Here is an 18,183-nt window from a genome sequence, read left to right on the forward strand (position 1 = left end):
TTTACAACCGGCAATTTTCTCTTTCTTCCTTTTTTTTTTGGGGGGGGGGTTTAATTATTCAGAAAGACATTCTCTAAGAGGCAATAGGTTTTTTCCACTGCCTAAAATTAAAAGAACGTATTATCTAGATGGCTTGGAAGTTTAACGACTCTATAGCAGCCCTGTAGTCCATTAGTTATAATTTGGAGTTCCAGCTCGAAGAGGCTACACTTCACCCCTCTTACACTTAAACCTTGGCACCGGCAATGCCAGAATGCTATTGAGGCTGCCATACTAACTACCTACCCACCAGGTGACGGAAGACTATGATGCATGAGGTCCTAGCATTTGTGAACTTGATGGCAACACAGCTTCTTGGTACTGAAATCAAATGCCTGAGAACACTGTGCTAATGTTTATTTCTGTGCTAATGTTTATTCCAAGTTTGAGTGATATCTATACACAGATTAGCTCACTTCTGGAAAAATCTTCCCTCTTAAAAGCTTAGGATCTAGTGACTGACCCACATCCTCTTCAATGCAGCCACATACCTGAAAGCTTAGGCTGGGTCTTCTTCTTTCTGCTTGAAACTTTTAAGAACTCATCAAGAAGCAAGTCGTTAGCAGCGTCTCTCTTGTCAGGGTCTGGTTCAAAACATTTCAGTATGAACGCCTTGGCCTCTGCTGACATGGACTCCGGGATCTCTGGGTGGACTTTAAACATCCCCACCTAGGACACAGCACAGCGTGGCTGATGAGTGACCCTCTCGCCACACGGGCTCCACGTTCCCAACTCGGCCACCCAGCACAACAAGACCCTTATCATATACCACAAGCTCTCGGCTTTTCTCAGGGACATGGGACCTGTTTTCTGTGGGTTGTGGAAGTTTCCAGAGTGCTTCTGTAACTCACCAATGACATGGGCAGAGGAATTAGCCTGAGACAGTAGACAGCACGATGAGGTAAGACCTCAGTCCTCAAGGCTTTAGAACACACAAGCACGCGGCACTCAAAAAAGGTATTTTTAATGGAGACCACTGGGTTGTTCACAGTAGGTATGTGCCAGGAATTCTGCTTGGCTTTTTCCTTTACGAATCTCACCAAATCCTCCCCACAACCCAGTGGGTTAAATATTACCCCGTCAGAGCAATGAGGAAAACAAGGCTCCAGGGTGAGGTTACATGGCTATGAGAAGGCGGATCTGGGATTTGAACCTGAACTTGTTCGGCCTATACCATGATTTGTGACTATTTTTCCTGTCTGCAACTGCCTACAATGAAAGAGATATTTAAAAATACTTTATAATTTAACAAACAGTATTTTTCTAACAATTAGAATTTCATTGTCATTGCTGCCATTTTAACTCTCTTTCAATAATGTTTTCATGTATTTAATACAGAGGAAGTCTTCTAGGACATCGTTTTTATTACTGTATAGCTTATATAAACCCAGCTCTGCACAGAAGCATAAGGTACGTGACCCGCGGCGTTCATGAGACGCCACTCACAAATGGAGTAAGTGAGTAAGTGCTGGAAACACGGCCAGCGGCAGGGAAAGGAGTAGCAGACTGTCATCAGAAGTCCTCTGCCTTAGAGAACAGTGGACACGTGAGCTTCACTTCTCGGAAAACAGGTTCCATTTAAACTTCCCTCTGGCTGCGCGCAGCCGCAGGCGAGGCCTGCGGGACCCGGGGCAGGTCGCTGCGCTGCCCGGCCCCAGATTCCGAAGCTGCAGCGTCCGGCCTATTTCCATAGCAGGTCCTCCCTGTTTGGAGAAGGTGGGACTGCTTCCCATCCCCTAAGGAGTCACTAACGGGCAAATTAACAATCTCACATGAGAACAAGATTGATGTACTTAAAATAGCAATTATGCCCTTTGCTGTATGGAGCCTTCAACCTATTATGATAGAGAAGTGAAGGAAAATACTTCTTTACTACCTAAATGGATAAAGAATGTTCTAGCTCCCTCCGTGGAAGAGTTTCAGACTGCATTTCCCAAAGAGTTTCAGTCCTCTTCCACAAGTGTGTGCTGTCTACACTGCGTGGCAACAAGGTGGTCACGGGAGGTCACGAGGACTCTCCCCCTGTGGCTGAGACACTAGTGTGGAAAGAGACGGGCACTGATCGCGGGAAGGAAACTCCCTGAACTCAACATTCTCTCCAAGTGCGCTCACTTAGGCCCCTTCCTTTAGCCTAAAAAAATACGGAACACACACACGGAATATCCAGCAGCCACGAAAAGCCTCATCTGTCGGTTTTTAAGACATTTAAGACATTGGACAAGACATTCAAGAATGACATCAAGACAATCCAATACGAACTGTGACCTTGAACATAGCAGCTTGGGGCTCTCCCAGCTCATAGAAGGGCGGTTTTCCTGTGGCCATTTCGATGATGGTGCAGCCCAGAGACCAAATGTCTGCTGCCTTCCCGTAGCCCCTCGGGCCTTTGTCTATGATTTCTGGTGCCATGTACTGAAGGGTACCTGGAAATATGCAAACACAGCTCCACTTAAAAAAGAGAAAACAGATGGAGACTGGAGGACAGTTTCAATTTCTCTATATAAATAAGACAACTTTAAAAGCATGATTCAGGTCTTAACATCTCATCTTTCTTCACTTTCAGTTTTCTCTGCTGCTAATAAAAGAGGAAATAGCAGTTTTTGTCATGGATTTTATTAATGACATAAAAATAATTTACCAATATCATCTGGTTATGAATAGATGCTTTCTCACTTCCTAGACGGCAGAATATAACTGAGGCATCACTCCACTGGGGCCACTGAGAAACTTCTAATGGGCAGTCATTAGAGAACAAGGGAGAATACAGCAACACACATTGTCTGCAACCAGTTTTTCAAACTTATCAAGACTCCCATTATGTATACTTCCAATCTTTTCCAGGAACTATCTAGGTCATTGTTACATTTCCTTAGCCTATTATTTCTCAATTCCTGAACTGAATGCTTAGGTTTTCTGTTTTCATTCTTCTTTCTTAATGATGAAAGCATGAAGATTCTGAAAGCCATTGTTAAAAATAATGTAAATAACTTTTGGTGTACTTTATTCCATAAATCAAATAAACTTGGCTTCTGCTGTGTGCCTGTGGTCCACGGAGTAACAGGTTTAACAGGGCAAAGACAGACATGAGCCATCAGTACAGACACACCGCCAGACACAGAGTGAAGAAGAATGAAATGAAAAAGAGAGGAGGTTTAAAGGCTGCACGGACCAGAGAGCTGAAGGGTGTGGTACAATGGAAGGAGCAGTCACCCCTCTGTCCTAGTTCTGACCTGGCAGACCCCGGTGAACACGCCACTGCACTTGTCTCCTTGGCTCAAAGAGAGGCCAGATTTGCACTTCTAAAGCCCCCAGGAGTGATTTCCCAAAGCCCAGAAATGAGTCAGGAGAGCAACAGGAACATATCACCGCCATATCTGTCCCCGCTTCTGATATACAAATGATATATAACCAGCAGACAGGAACCCATCCAAGTGCCATAGCACATGATTTCAAATCCTGAGGCTTTTGTCAACAGAGCCTCTGCAGTATTTTCTGATCCATAACCAAAGTGACAGACATTTTGATAACTAGAGGCAACACCTTTCATGATGCTGCACGCATGATTTACAGGTGAATTCCTCCGAACTGTGCCCATGAGACCCACTACCCAGGCTAGAAACCGCTGCTGTTCATATAAATAAAAAGACAGAGTATTTGTCGAGTATTGTCATCTTGCCAGGTGTCCCCCCCGGATCTCAGCATTAGCGGCAGCGGCTCGAGTTCAGGCTCACATAAGACCCCACGCCTGCTCTCAGCCTCAATCACGGACATCGCTGGAGGGAAGCACGTCCCCTGGCAAAGCGTAAGGTGACCACGCTCCTCAAATCACCTCCCCTCCTCAGAAAACTGCCGTGATTTCTCTTCATTTATAGCTTCCCCCAAACTGGTCATTTCTATGATGTAAATGGAATCAAGTGGTCGTCTAGAAAATACGTTTTGAAGCCTACCACTCCCTTTTGTTGTCTCTGCGTCTGAAACAGAACTGATGTGAGAATTTAAGTTGTACTAAAATCTGAGTAGGAATTACAGCTGATCAAAAATGTAGCGAATTTAAAAGATTGGACAATTCATGTAATATTAAACTATGCAATGTTTTTATCCATCAGATAATATTTCAAAGAGCACTGTCTGCCAATTGTGTTTCATTATCCCCCACAGAGCAGGCGCCAAAAACAGCAGGTTTAGTCATGCGTTCACATCTGCTCTCTTTCCTCCATGAACACGACACACAGTATTTCATCTGAAGCGATTTACAACGCTGGGTGACGAAGCTGTGCAACCTGAACACCAGCCCAAGGAAAACAAGCAAGTGTTAGCTCTAGGACGCACACCTCCTGTATCTGCATTCCACAGTTAACAAAGTCACTCTAAAATAATCTATTAGAATTTCTTTGCCAACGCAGCCAGCTGGGGAGGTGGTACAGCTTCGTGGGTGAAAGCCTAAGCCCTGACGCCACACTGCATCCACTCGTTCACTCAGCAGATCTACACTGAGGGCCTCCTGTGGGCCAGGCACTGTTCCTGGCACTGAGAATACAGCCGAGGGCAGACAGACAGGAATCCTGGGGCGCGTGGAGCTTCCGTTTCTGCAGCAGGGGACAGACAGTAAACTATACCCATAATGAGTAAGTCATATAGAATGTTAGAAAGTGATGTGTTACGACAGAAGACAAAAGAAGAACAGGGACAGGGCATCCGGAGTGCCCAGGGGCAGCTGCCATTAAACAGGGCCTCACGGGCCTCACTGAGGTGACATCTGACTGAGACCTGCAGGAGAACAGGGACTTGGCCATGCCTGTAGCTGGGAGAAGAGTGTCACCAGCAGAAGGAAGGGCATGTGCAAAGGCCCTGCAGCAGAACCCTGCTTGGTGTAATGAGGAAATGCAGGGAGGCCCATGCTTCTGGTGCAGAGTGAGCAAGTGGGGACAAGCAGGGAACGAGGTCTAGAAGGTAACGGACTCCCCATCAGGTCAGCGCCTTGTCCACCATGGTAAGGACTGTGGTGTCTGTTTATTCTGGAAACAACAGAAAGCCAGAGGTCTCTGAGTGACAGGGCTTGATTTACATTTTAAAAGGACCACTCTGCTGCAGTGATGAGAAGGGAGAGTGGAGGCGGGGAGAACAGGCTACGGAAGTGAGGCAGGTGAGCCAGGAGGGTGGCAGCAGTGGAGGGGGCTTTGACACACTATGAAGGCAGAGCCAACAGGTTTCCCTGACGAATAGGGTTGGTGTGTGAGAAAAGAGAGGCGCCACAGATAACCCTGAGTTTGGAGTGGCCGTCCACTGAGGCAGGGAGAGTGTGGGTGGAACAGGGTTGGGGAGAAGATAATTAATTCCATTGGGCGTGTTAAGTCTAGTCTGAATCACAGCTCTATTACTTACTAGCTTTGTGACCTTGGGCAAGTTATTTAACGTCTTTGAACCTTAATTTTCTCATCATAAACTGGGATAATGATACCTAAGGATTAGGGCTGATGTATGAACTTCAATGAAATAACATGTGTAAAGCTCTTAACACAGCCAGGCATACAGTAAGCACTCTGTAATGGTGGTCAGGTATACAGTAAGCACTCCGTAATGGTGGTCGCTGCTGCCTTCCCCCTCAAATCACCAAGAGGGGAAACAAACCAACAGCTTTCAACTCCGCTCATCAGAGGCTGACGGAGCCCCTGTGGCTCGGCCAGCACCAGGTGAGTGCTTGAGGCCCCCGGTGGTGGAAGGTCGAGGTGTGCACACCCCAGGCCCCCAGGATCAGAGGCGGACAGACTGTGCATATCAGCCACACAGGTCACTCCCACGAGAGGCCAGTGCGAGGGGGACAAGAAAGGCTCCGGGAGGACGGCTTTACTACAACTCCTGTGGGGATTTAAAAAAAAAGTTCTGAAGATTAGCAGAAGATACGAAATTAACATTTTGCCCAAATAAAGTGTCTGAAAGTAGGGCTCTCCCTCTCGGAAGTGACTGAGTCTTGGCAGCACCTAAATGTCTCCTGCCAAACTGAGAGCGCAAGGAGAGAGACGTGAAGACGTTTCAAGTTACTAATTGGAAGGAATTTATTTTGTTCAAAAAAACGCATTCTGAGTGTGTTTCATTCTGTGCCCTGAAGTACCATTGCCGTGGGGGTGGGAACTGGGTCAGAGGTGCTGCTGACTGATGCTCTGAGGAGAAAACTTCGGAGTTTCTCTCTCCTGCTTTCCCGCTGGGAGAATTTCTCTCCCCCTTGGAGAGAAGGGCGGACTGGAGCAAGAGGGTCAGAGCAAAGGGCAGAGGGCAGATTAATCCGAGCTCGTCGTGTACACACGCTGTGACTTCCTGTGAGGTCTCTTCTCTTTCAACTCCCCACCTGCAAAGTGGAGGTGCTAACACCCACCTCAGAGCACGCAAAAATGGGCACCCGGCTATTTGCCTTGTGTTAGATCAGAGATCACTCCTCATCTGTGTTGCTAAACCTCTCCCTCCTGTAATAACAGCAGGAACTGAACACCCCTCGCGGATCAGCAGGACGGACAGGAGCCCGGCGGAGAGAGCAGGCTGAAGTCCCGACGCTTCCCCAGAACTGTGGGCGGTCACTCAGCTCTGGGCCTCGGCTTCGTCTCGGCAACTGTCACCTTCGTGGAAATCAGCTGTCTCCACCCTCCAGGACCTCGCTGTACAGGTGGCTCCAGTGCCGCGTTGCCTAATTTCTCAGGAAAGCTCCCTCCTCACCTCCTCTGAGTGGGTGAGTACACTTCCTCCTTCTGAAGTGAAATCCTACAGTCACGTCTGTTGTGAGCAGGGCCGCAGACACAGGGAGTAAACAGACGAGGAAAGAGGGGACTCAGCCCCGGTGGGGAGTGATGAGGTATGAATAAGAATCACAGAGAGGCTGGGCTAGAGACATGTCGGGAAAAAAAGCTCGTCAGGGTTCTAGTGGCTGTAGGCCAACCAGGAGAGAAGAAAGGACATGAAAAGAAAAACAAATAAATTGAGAGTTTCAAAAAAGAATCTTCAGTAGCATTAAGCAGGAGACTGAGCAAGTCCCATAGATACAAGATGAGAACAGGGCGAGACGACATTCTGTACATTTTTCAGTGAGCATCGACAGAAACCAACATCAGTGCTGTGGGAACACAGGCTGAACTGAGCTCGCACGTTACGTTCAAACGCAGCAATTATTTCTATAATTACATAAGATCTCTATCATCATTGCAAAAACATACCAGTAAAAGTTTCAGTACACGGGTTTATGCCAGCCAGCCTCTTTGATGTCCCGAAGTCGGAGATCTTGAGGACACCGCTGTAGGTATTAATCAACACATTGTCACCCTAGGAAGAGAGGACTGCAGTCAAAAACGTTATCTTTCTTCCAATGCCGTTTATTGTTAGCTCGAAAGTCCAACAAGAAAAGGTGTCCGCAGAGTAAACACGGACACTAATGTTGCATTCTTCGTGACTAGTTAATCTGGATAGTGAGTTCTTGACACCATCTTTGTTTATATATTATCAGTTCACAAGCTGCTGCCCAGGTCACAGGTCAAACATATTCCTGCTCAGAGTTGACAGAGAGTGGGGGCTCTGTGCGTGAACCACGTATGATGCGTTCAACCATGGTGTTCCTAACCTCCCAGTCACTGGACTTGCTCTCCCACATTGTGTCACTTCTTTTCCTGGAGCATTGAGGGATGGCACAAATAAATGGGCATGTGCGTTGGTTCTAGGGTAGTAATATTAACTTACTTTCAATAGTCCAGACTTGGTCAAAAATTCATTAGTTCTGAATTTTCTCTTTTAAAAAGAATTTAATAAGTTATATAATTTTAGTTCAATCTATGGGTATACGATACTTGTGAAAAGAGGGGATTTTATTTTTTTTCCTCCTAACCATTCATCCCTTGATTCAATAAACACTAACTGAATAGCTACTATAGGCAAGGACACAATGATGAGCCATCTTGTCAGCCCCTCAGGAGCAGGGACTATGTCCTGCCCAACTTGGTTCTGCTCCGCCACCAGCCCCCAAAGCATCTAAAAAGGGCCAGGCATGGAGTGGAAGCCCAATCTTTGTTGGCTGAACATGGTTGAGGAGTTTATTCCTTGAGTAGGAGAGATAAGACATGAATATCAATAACTGATTCAGAGCAGAGGGATATCTTATATTTCTGCTATTTCTAAGATTTATTTATTCACCACTCTAAATTAATACCCATAACACAATATGACTTTTGGGAACAGAACAATTATCCACTGAGGAACTTTTGAAAATGAATCCTGGTGCATCCTACCTTTATATCCCGGTGAACTATCTGATTGTCATGGAGGTATTTTAATCCTTCGAGTATTTGCTTTGTATAAAAGCCAATTGTTTGCTCATTGTCTTTCAATGGGCCCCATTTGGAACGAAGGAGAGCAGAAAGACTTCCTGTAAAGTAAAGAGAAACAGTAGATAAAATCTTATCCAAATGAGTTCTTTAAAGCACATTAATAACACTATTTTTTTTTTTTGAGGAAGATTAGCCCTGAGCTAACATCTGTTGCCAATCCTCCTCTTTTTGCTGAGGAAAACTGGCCCTGGGCTAGCACCTGTGCCCACCTTCCTCTACTTTATATGGGATGCCGCCACAGCATGGCTTGATAAGCAGTGTGTAGGTCCGTGCCCAGGATCTGAACCTGCGAACCCCGGGCTGCAAAAGTGGAGCATGCTAACTTAACTACTATGCCACCCGGCCGGCCCCAACATGACACTAATTTAAGCTAACATTTATTGGTTATTCCCAGTGGCCCAGGCACACTACTGGACACCTTGCTCAAATACCAACAGGAAAGTGTCTCTGCTCTGAAGATGCTCATTATCAAATACCGTGAAGTAAAAAGCCAAACAGTCGCTAACCCTAATCTAAGTCATAAAGATTCATACTAAAATGGTTCTGATATTTATTTATTGTCCCCTAACAAACCCCTAAAAACAAACCAAGGTAATGTCACACGTCTAATTCTTCTTTTAACTTAGACAAATTAAGACCTATAAACTAGTAAGTCCCATTCAATTTTACTCCTCTTCAAGGCCCTAGAAATTTATACTTTTTAAAGAAAGAAAAACATCTCTTACCTCCTGGGACCTGCTCCATGAAGATTTTAATGAAACCATTCTCACTCAAAGAGCCCAGATACTGGACGATATTCTTGTGCTTCAGATGCTTATGCAATGCGATTTCTTCATGCAGAGGCTGGGAATATCTAAAAGGCATGCAAATGTCGATGAGCTAATTAGGCAGCCAGACTTGAGGGCACACATTTAAGCAATACGAACAGAAAATGTCAGCTAAATATAGGCCCATAGATAAAAACATGACCGTCTAAGACCTTTATTTCTCATAGCATAAATTCTGTGAAGTTGGAGCCGTGGTAGAGAGTGAGGGGACATGTGTCAGGCACTGTTCTCAGCCTTTTGAATACATTAACTCAATTCTCACAACCCTGTGAGAAGGTACTATTAGGATGCCCATTTCACAGATGAGGACATTGATTCCCAGACAGGATGCCTAACCTGCCCAAGATGTCAAAGCCAGTAAGTGACAGAGCCAAGATCTGAGCCCACGAAAAATGAAATCATCCACACAGCTCACTGTCCACATTACCATGACCTTCTATTCCACTGGCGTCATAACATAACTTTACTATTCCAGGAGACTCTTGTCCAGGAAGATAAAAACTGTAAATAACTTTAATGTTCATTCCAGAACTTACTGGAAGACCCATCAACTCTTCAATGGAAAACATAAAACCATTATATCCCAAGTCTCCTGGAGCCCTTTGCCTCAAAATCCTCACCTTACTGTGTCCACCAATTTGCATATTTTTACCCATTTCTAACCAAGACTCCACACTGAAAGACCAGCTTTAAACCAGACTTCAAAGTCATGTACTTGGTGCACGCTGCTTTATGAAATTATAAAACGAAAGCATTTTATATTTCTGGAACAGACAGAACAACACTTTTGATGATTATGTGAAGTACTATAAAGCTTGCAGACTCTCAACAATCCTGGATATTAATATCAATATTATATACATCATTATATATTAGTATAATTATTGCATAACTAACTGTGGAAGGGTGTCAGCGATGATAAACAGAGACTCAGAGCTATTCCCCAATTGTTTGTTCTTTCTTTCTTTCTTTATTTATTTCCCCCCAAAGTCCCAGTAGATAGTTGTCTGTCATAGCTGCACATCCTTCTAGTTGCTGTATGTGGGACGCGGCCTCAGCATGGCCGGAGAAGCGGTGCATCGGTGCGCGCCTGGGATCCGAACCCGGGCAGCCAGCAGCGGAGCGCGCGCACTTAACCGCTAAGCCACGGGGCCTGCCCCCATCATTTGTTCTGTTGTACAGTGAAGGCTGCAGGTGTGAAAGGCACTAGCTACTAAGACACATTAAAGGCAGAACAGAAGCTCCTACGTTGCTTCAGTCTTCCATGCAGGAAACGCTCGGATCTTAACGTGGCAAATCCATACACGCAGAAGGGATGTTTCTGAACGCCAACAACGAATACTAGAATTGGTTAGGATTGGTTAGCATACTATTTTCATAAAGCTTTTCAGGATAAGCTATAAAGCTAAAGCAATTAGCAGGTTACAAAAATCTAAATTTATTTAATTTAAACCAATTTATAATCTGTGAAATATTACTCAGAAAGCTGCCAATAACAAGAAAAGAAATGACTTGTATTTTAGATCTTTTACTCATTTCTTTTTCTTTGGAATTGTTCTAGGAACTATGAAGGCAGGTACTAAACTGAACCCCTTAACAGGACACCAGTTAGACACCACCACCATTTTGATAATTGCTCAAATGAGGTAACATGAGAAATACCAGTGTACAGTGCTACCAATAAGATACTAAGCAACTGGGCCGGCCCCGTGGCTTAGCGGTTAAGTGCACGCGCTCCGCTACTGGCGGCCTCGGTTCGGATCCCAGGCGTGCACCAACGCACCGCTTCTCCGGCCATGCTGAGGCCGCATCCCACATACAGCAACTAGAAGGATGTGCAGTTATGACATACAACTATCTACTGGGGCTTTGCGGGAAAAATAAATAAATAAAATTATTAAAAAAAAAAAGAGATACTAAGCAACGACTCTCAGCTATGAAGACATGTGCAAGTTACTTTTTGATGGGGTTGAACACACTTTAACACTAGTTAATAAGATTGCTCTGGATACTCTTGAGACAAATTAGAGGCAAATACTGGGCCTATTCTACAGATTTAGAAGATCAAGATGACTAAATAATCTGAAGCAAGTGACTAACTCAATTTATGATGAACCAAAGGGCCCCCACCTCCCGACCCTCTATTGAAAATCAATCATGGATGTTTACACGTAAGATCCTGGAGAAGCAAATATTACACACACACCCCATTATGGAACCAAGCGACAGCTCAACAGTTACAATAATAGTCAGGATTCATCCCAGCTAAGAATAAGACCTCCTCTCCAATATGGAAACAATTAGTAACACCAGCAATTCTCACTAAGTGTAAGTCACAATGTAGCGCCAAGCACTGAAAAAGCATGAAATGATAATTTGTTCAGGTCAGATGCTTATCTATGGGAATTACAAGAAAATCTTATTTCTTCTCAATTAGCTGTGACAATGGAAAGAAGGAATGGTATAGATGATCAGATATACTTGTATGTATTTAGCTTTGACAAATTATTAACCCATTCATGTCTCCAGAGCACCTCCTCTGAGTCAAATTCCCATCTAAACCAGCGGTTCCCAACCATGGCGGGACATGTGCATCTCCTGGAAGGGTTTTCAAAAGTAACCAACACCCACGACCCACCCCAGGAGCTTTGGGGCAGGGCTTGAGCATCAGCAGTTTTAGTAGTTCCCCAGTTGACCTACCCTACACCTGGGTGGAGGATAACTGATCTAAATAAATCCTTCAGGGCATGTTAGAGGAGGAAGCCAACCAAGATTAACCACTAGTTGGGATAGTTTATGAGAGTTTGCTTACCAATCCGCCACCTCTCTCTCAAAACTGCTCTGATTCTCTAACAAAGGGTTTTTAGAATGTGAAGGCAACACAGAAGAAGCCGTTCTGTTTCCACGATCCTTCATGCCAGATGCTTAGTGTATGTGCATCACACATGACTCACACCCACCCCCCAACCTCAGCAATCATCCTTCCTGCCTTTTTTTGTTTGTTTGAGGAAGAGTAGCCCTGAGCTAACATCTGTGCCAATCTTCCTCTGTTCTGTATGTGGGTCGATGCCACAGCATGGCTGACATGCGGTGTAGGTGCGCGCCCGTGAACCTGGGCTGCCAAAATGGAGTGCACCGCACTTAACCATTCAGCCACAGGGCCGGCTCTAACCACTATCTTTTCAAATGCAACATCAAAACTTCTCCAGGGTACACAGGGGGAAACACCTTCGTGTGTTGTATCTCACAATAACATGTCAGGCTTCACTGCAATCTTCTTTATAGGTAATGAGAAGATGCCCTGTGCCAGCTGTTCAAGAGAAGGGCTTGTCACGCAATTGTTTTCAAACAACCCACATGATGCTGGCAGCATTGTCTCAGAACAGGACCTTTGCTGGTGTCACTGTGCTTTGTGTGTGCACGAGGGCAGCTGAATAAACTTAAGCTACAATGGGATTTTAAAAGTGGCTTTCTTTCAAGTCCCTGCTTAAACGAGGGAGGGAAAGGGATGTTGCTAAAGGTTAGGGAGATTGCTGCTGGAATTTGATAGTGATGACCCCTTTAAACTTACATTGTTTCAAAATCCATTCTCTGTATATATTACTTAAGAACCCGTGGGCTGGCCCTGTGGCTCAGCAGTTAAGTGCGTGCGCTCCGCTGCTGGTGGCCCGGGTTTGGATCCCGGGTGCGCACCGACGCACCGCTTCTCCGGCCATGCTGAGGCCGAGTCCCACATACAGCAACTAGAAGGATGTGCAACTATGACATCAACTATCTGCTGGGGCTTTGGGGGGAATAATAAAATAAATAAAAAGTTTAAAAAAAAAAAAAAACCCACAGGAACATTTAACAAAAATGTTAATATGACAAATTTATATGTATTACTCTAGGTTTTTAAGGAATAATCTCTATCTTCATTCATAAGAATTCATAATATGTCTCATGAATTAACCAAGAGGAAACTCTGCAACGAGACCACAGAAGACACAAAATTGATGCCACGCATGTGGCAGACAGCACAGCTGTTTGCCTACCTCATATCCGTTCTCCTATTTCTACGATTTTGTTGGGAGAAACAAACAGCTGGCTAAAAAGCCATGGAGTTCCTAGGCTCCCCTCTAGCTGGGTGGTCACTTTTGGCCAACGAAACAGAGGTGAAAGGATGCTGTACACTTTTGGGAAAATTTGTTTTCCTTTTTCTTCTTCCTGCCTGGAATGTAGATATGAAGGCTGGAGGCAGAGAGGCCGCCTGCGAAAGGCACGCACTAAGGATGGAGAGGCAGGAAGAGAGCCGGCACTCGGGACACTGGTTGCACAGGAAAGGGTGTCCTTTTCTGGGGTAGTCAGAGAAAGTTCTCTAAAGGCTTGAAATTTGAATTGAGAACTCAATGCTAAAAATGAGGCAATCCTGCTGAGTTCTGCAGAGTGAGCCTTGGTGTGCCTGATGGACAGAGAGAGGTCGGTGTGGCTGCAGTGGAAGAGGTGAGGCCACAGAGGGAGGAGGATATCTGTGGCCTAGTGGTTTGAGCGGAAGGTCCTGGGTTTTACACTGGTTACACTAAGAGTCCACTGAACGGTTTTAGGCAGTAGTGACATGACATGATTTCAACTTCAGAAAGACCTCTGTGGCTTCTCTGAGGAAGGATGGAGCAGGGGCGCAGGAAAGAGTGAATGCAGAGGTGGTTACAAGGTGGCTGCAGGAGGGAGTCTGGGAGAGACTCGAAGGCTTAGACCAGAGTTGTAGCCCGAGTGCCGGGAAAGATGCAGAATATATCACGGGGTTGAGACAGCGGTACGACTTACCGATGGAGTAGATGGGGGGTGGGGGGGAAATCCAAACGGATCCTGATTTTAGCCTGAACAGCTGGATGGACGGGGTAACCTTAACTGAGACAGGGAACACTGGAGGTGAGTACATCTGGGGGTAAAAACCCACGGTTCAGTTTTGGCCACATTAACTTTGGGTGCCTTGTAGACTGACAGTGGAGAGGCTGGGTAGACAGATGCCCCAGGAGCTTGGGGTAGTGTCCTTCCTGAAGAAGCTGGCCGTTGACCCAACCACCATGGCCAAAGGCAAGTGGACTTGAGGGCCACCAAAATAAGTCCATGATGTAGCCTGGCATTAAAGTTTGGCCAAATAAGGACTACAGTAACACTGGACTCATTCCTCCAACAACAGGCCAATTCTTCCTCTTTCAGAGTTTAAATACACAACATATAGAAAATGTACACAGTGGATGGAAGGAGCACTATCTTACAGAGAGAAGACGTAAGAGAAGCCACAAGCAGCAGAAATCACGAGACTGAAGAAGAGAGAATTACTGGTCGGAGAAACAAACCACAGGACAGAGCACTAGATCAGCGAGCAACAGATACTCCTGTTAGCAGCCCCACTTGGTGTGGTTCCTATCATTTCTTCAGATATCTCTTCTGTTCTTTTCCCTCTGGTTTTCCCTTAGGCGTATGTTACATCTCTTGTAGTTGTCCCACCGTCCTTGGATATTCTGTTCCATTTTTTCCCTCTTTTTTCCCCTTGCTTTTCCATTTTGGAGGTTTCTAGTGACATATCCTCAAGCTCAGAGACTGAGCTGTGCCCAGCCCCTCAAAGGCATTCTTCATTTCTGTTATAGTGTTTTTGATCTCTAGCATTTCCTTTCGGTTCTTGCTTAGGATCTTCATCCCTCTGCTTACACTGCCATCTGTTCTTGCACACCGTGCACTTTATCCATCAGAGCCCTTAGCATGTTAATCATAGTTGCTTTAATTTCCTGGTCTCACGATTCCAACACCCCTGCCACGTGTCTGGTTCTGATGCTCGCTCTGTCTCTTCACACTGTGTGTTTTGCCTTTTAGTGTGCTTTGTAATTTTTGTTGAAAGCAGACATGTTGTATTAGGTAACGGGAACTCCAGGAGGGGTGCATTCCACAGTCCTACGATTAGGTCAGTCTCTTGGTGAGCCTGAGCCACTGCGCTGAGAACTTCCCAGTCGCTCCTGCCCCGTAGGTGGGACAGGATGGCTAGAGCAGGCTGGGGTTGGGTATCTCCCTTACCCCATGTTGGTTAGGCTCTGATAACAACTCAGGTAGGTTGGGCCCTGGTAAAAACGGTTTCTCGTGAGGGCAGGCAGGCCTTGTTACGAACAGAGCTCTGGCATATTTCAAATGGTTGCTTTCCCCCTTCCTGGGGGAAGCACAAGGGGATTCTTCTTCAATATTCACTGTGAGGACCTGGCAGCCTCCTGGAGGAAAAACTCACAAAAGTGTGGGGCCCCCTATAACTGTCTCTCCAATTTGGGGGGCAGTGGCTTGTCCTGTGACCTCACTTCTCCAGTGGATCCAAAAGGGCTGTTGCTTTCTCAGTTGGTTGAGTTTTCCACTTGCTGTTGGGATGGAGGAATGACTCCAAAGCTCCTTATCTTCCAGACTAGAAACTAGAACCTCTGGCTCAAACCATTTCTGATAGTGCTTATCCCCCATCCACCCATGTAATAAACCAACCATTATCTGACATAACCTGAGCCCAACAGACACAGGGCCACTCTCCTTTCTACTCTTTAACATCCTTCCTTTTTGTCTCAGAGACGCTGTCCTTCCCACCAGAGCCCTGTACTGGAGCCATGAGATGCAGCAGCAAAACCTCACAGGGAGCGAATTAGAACAACGGAGTTTTCACACAGAGTTTCATTAATTAGAATATCACCAAAATATTTTCAAAATGCTATGAACACCCCAAAATACCTTAGAAGATAGCTTTTTATTAACCACAATTACAGTACCTGCTGTCTCTCTCTGGGATCTCCTTAATAGCGATCCGGACTTGGTTGCTCAGGTCTCGACCTGCATAGACGATCCCGTAGGTGCCTTTTCCTAAAACGACTCTGTCACCATTTTCATCATATTCATAGTCATACTACAAAAGGAACAACGAGGAGAGGAGAGTGAAACATTCGTTGCATTCGACTTTTAGACATCTACTTTTTCCAAGATCATTCTTCCTCATTTTATCAAATGGCTTTAACAAGCAAAATAACAAGATGAGGTTCTAAGAAGCTGCTTCCAGAATCAAATATAGACACTCTCAACATAAAGCAGACAGTATGTTCGTGTTTTCACACTGGTGGGAACACGGTGAGGGTCGTGTATTTAAATCCACACCAGTGCTTCTCCATAAGCCCACTTCGATGCTTTTACCCACTAAGTCCTCTTTTTCATTGATTCTGGAGATGAGTCTGATGAGCATCAACGTCTATCAACATCTATCCAATCTAAATAATCTTTCTCCTGTTTTTCAGCTTTTGATGCTGTCACATATTTCACACTCCGCCAGGAGAATAAACCACGGAAAGGCTTTGGGTAAGAAGAAAATATTGAGGACTTCCTAGTTGATGATAAAGTAAGGATTATTTTTATTTCACCTCCAATTCCCCAAGACCAAAAAACATTTTAAAAATGAAAAATAAATGAAAAATTTCATCTTTGATGTAAAAGGGAAATATCTATAGCCCTAAATCCCAAGCTGTCAAACGTGTCAGTCAAACATGGAAAAGTCTGGATCAAAATGAAAGGGGTTTACAGCATCTGGTAGAGACCTCCTCAGGCCTAGAGCGTCATTCAGAAAGGCACATCCTTTGTCTCGGACTCAAATGACAGGATTTAGGGCCATAAGATGATCAAGGGCTGGTCCAGTGGCGCAAGCAGTTAAGTGCACGGGCTCCGCTGCGGCAGCCCAGGGTTCGCCGGTTGGGATCCCAGGCGCGCACTAATGCACCGCTTGGCGCCATGCTGTGGTGACGTCCCATATAAAGTGGAGGAAGATAAGCACGGATGTTAGCCCAGGGCCAGTCTTCCTCAGCAAAAAGAGGAGGATTGGCATGGATGTTAGCTCAGGGACGATCTTCCTGACAAAAAAAAAAGACTACAGTCCAGGAGAGGATGGGGGCAAGGTCCTTCTATTGCCTACACTTCGCTGGAGCATAAAACTGGCAGTCTACAGCCGGACTCAATTCACAGAAGGTTTGAGCTGGCCACTAAAAAATTGATTTCTAATATTTATAAGCCAGCAAATTTAATGTTGATACAGATAAATAACCCACAAAGAAGATAATGACCTTGGATTTTTTTACACTCACTCACAACACAGCCTTAAAATACATAAGGCAGAACTGATAAAATTACGTAGACAAATATAAACCACAACAGGTTTTAATAGAACTCCTTTAGAAACTAACATATCTAGCAGACAAATTTAAAATAGAGACCCTAATGGCACAATTAATAAGTATGGTATAACACATACAGAGAGAACCCTGCACCCAGATACAAATTCCTTTCATGCATATATGAAAACTGTATAATAACTGGTCACATATTAAAACAAAAAATTCCAACAAATTCCAAAGAACTGATACAATAAAGACCATGGTCTTTGACCACAGGATATTAAAAATAAGACAGCCAAAAAATATATTTGAAAACTGACTACTGTACTTTATATTGATCAATGGGTTTGAAAGGAAATGATCATGGGAATTACAAAATAGTTTAAAAGAACGACAAAGAGGGCATGACCTATGGAACACCATGGACACGGAGGTATGTAGATGGAAACGGTCACGGCCTTAAAGACCTGCACTAGAAAACAAAGAAAATTTTAAATGATCACGTTAAATGGTCTAGTCAAGGAAATATAAAAAGAATAATAGACTACTATCCAAAAACAGTAGGAGGGGCTTCTGGTTTGGCAATACAGTGGACTAGGTACCTGAAAACCTTCCTGCTAAAACACCCAGATAAAATGAAACAGATATGTTTTAAATGCCTTGCTGGGCTTAGACAAAAGTAGAGACGACTCCAAGAGCCAGAAATATAGAGGAAAAGGCACACTAGATGGGTAATTGCAAGAACTGCCGTCCCCGCAGCCCCGGGGTGGGGACAGGGGCAGGGCCTTCAGTCTCATT

General features: G+C 44.9%; 1 protein-coding gene across 2 annotated transcripts in view; it reads right to left on the reverse strand.

The window, feature by feature from the left end:
* MAP3K5 (mitogen-activated protein kinase kinase kinase 5) overlaps positions 1-18,183 on the reverse strand; it is a 191,914-nt gene that overhangs the window by 29,846 nt on the left and 143,885 nt on the right. For both annotated transcript variants that reach the window (XM_087444167.1, XM_087444166.1), the window contains 6 exons: positions 16,003-16,136; positions 9,125-9,252; positions 8,301-8,437; positions 7,239-7,344; positions 2,305-2,462; positions 531-708 (listed from right to left, as the gene is read on the reverse strand). In XM_087444167.1, coding sequence (XP_087300293.1) covers positions 531-708; positions 2,305-2,462; positions 7,239-7,344; positions 8,301-8,437; positions 9,125-9,252; positions 16,003-16,136 — 841 coding nt within the window. The remainder of the gene's footprint in view (positions 1-530; positions 709-2,304; positions 2,463-7,238; positions 7,345-8,300; positions 8,438-9,124; positions 9,253-16,002; positions 16,137-18,183) is intronic.

This window comes from Ceratotherium simum, chromosome 19, assembly GCF_057802395.1.
Source record: "Ceratotherium simum simum isolate JZ-2026a chromosome 19, ASM5780239v1, whole genome shotgun sequence".
In the NCBI taxonomy this organism is placed as follows: domain Eukaryota; kingdom Metazoa; phylum Chordata; class Mammalia; order Perissodactyla; family Rhinocerotidae; genus Ceratotherium; species Ceratotherium simum.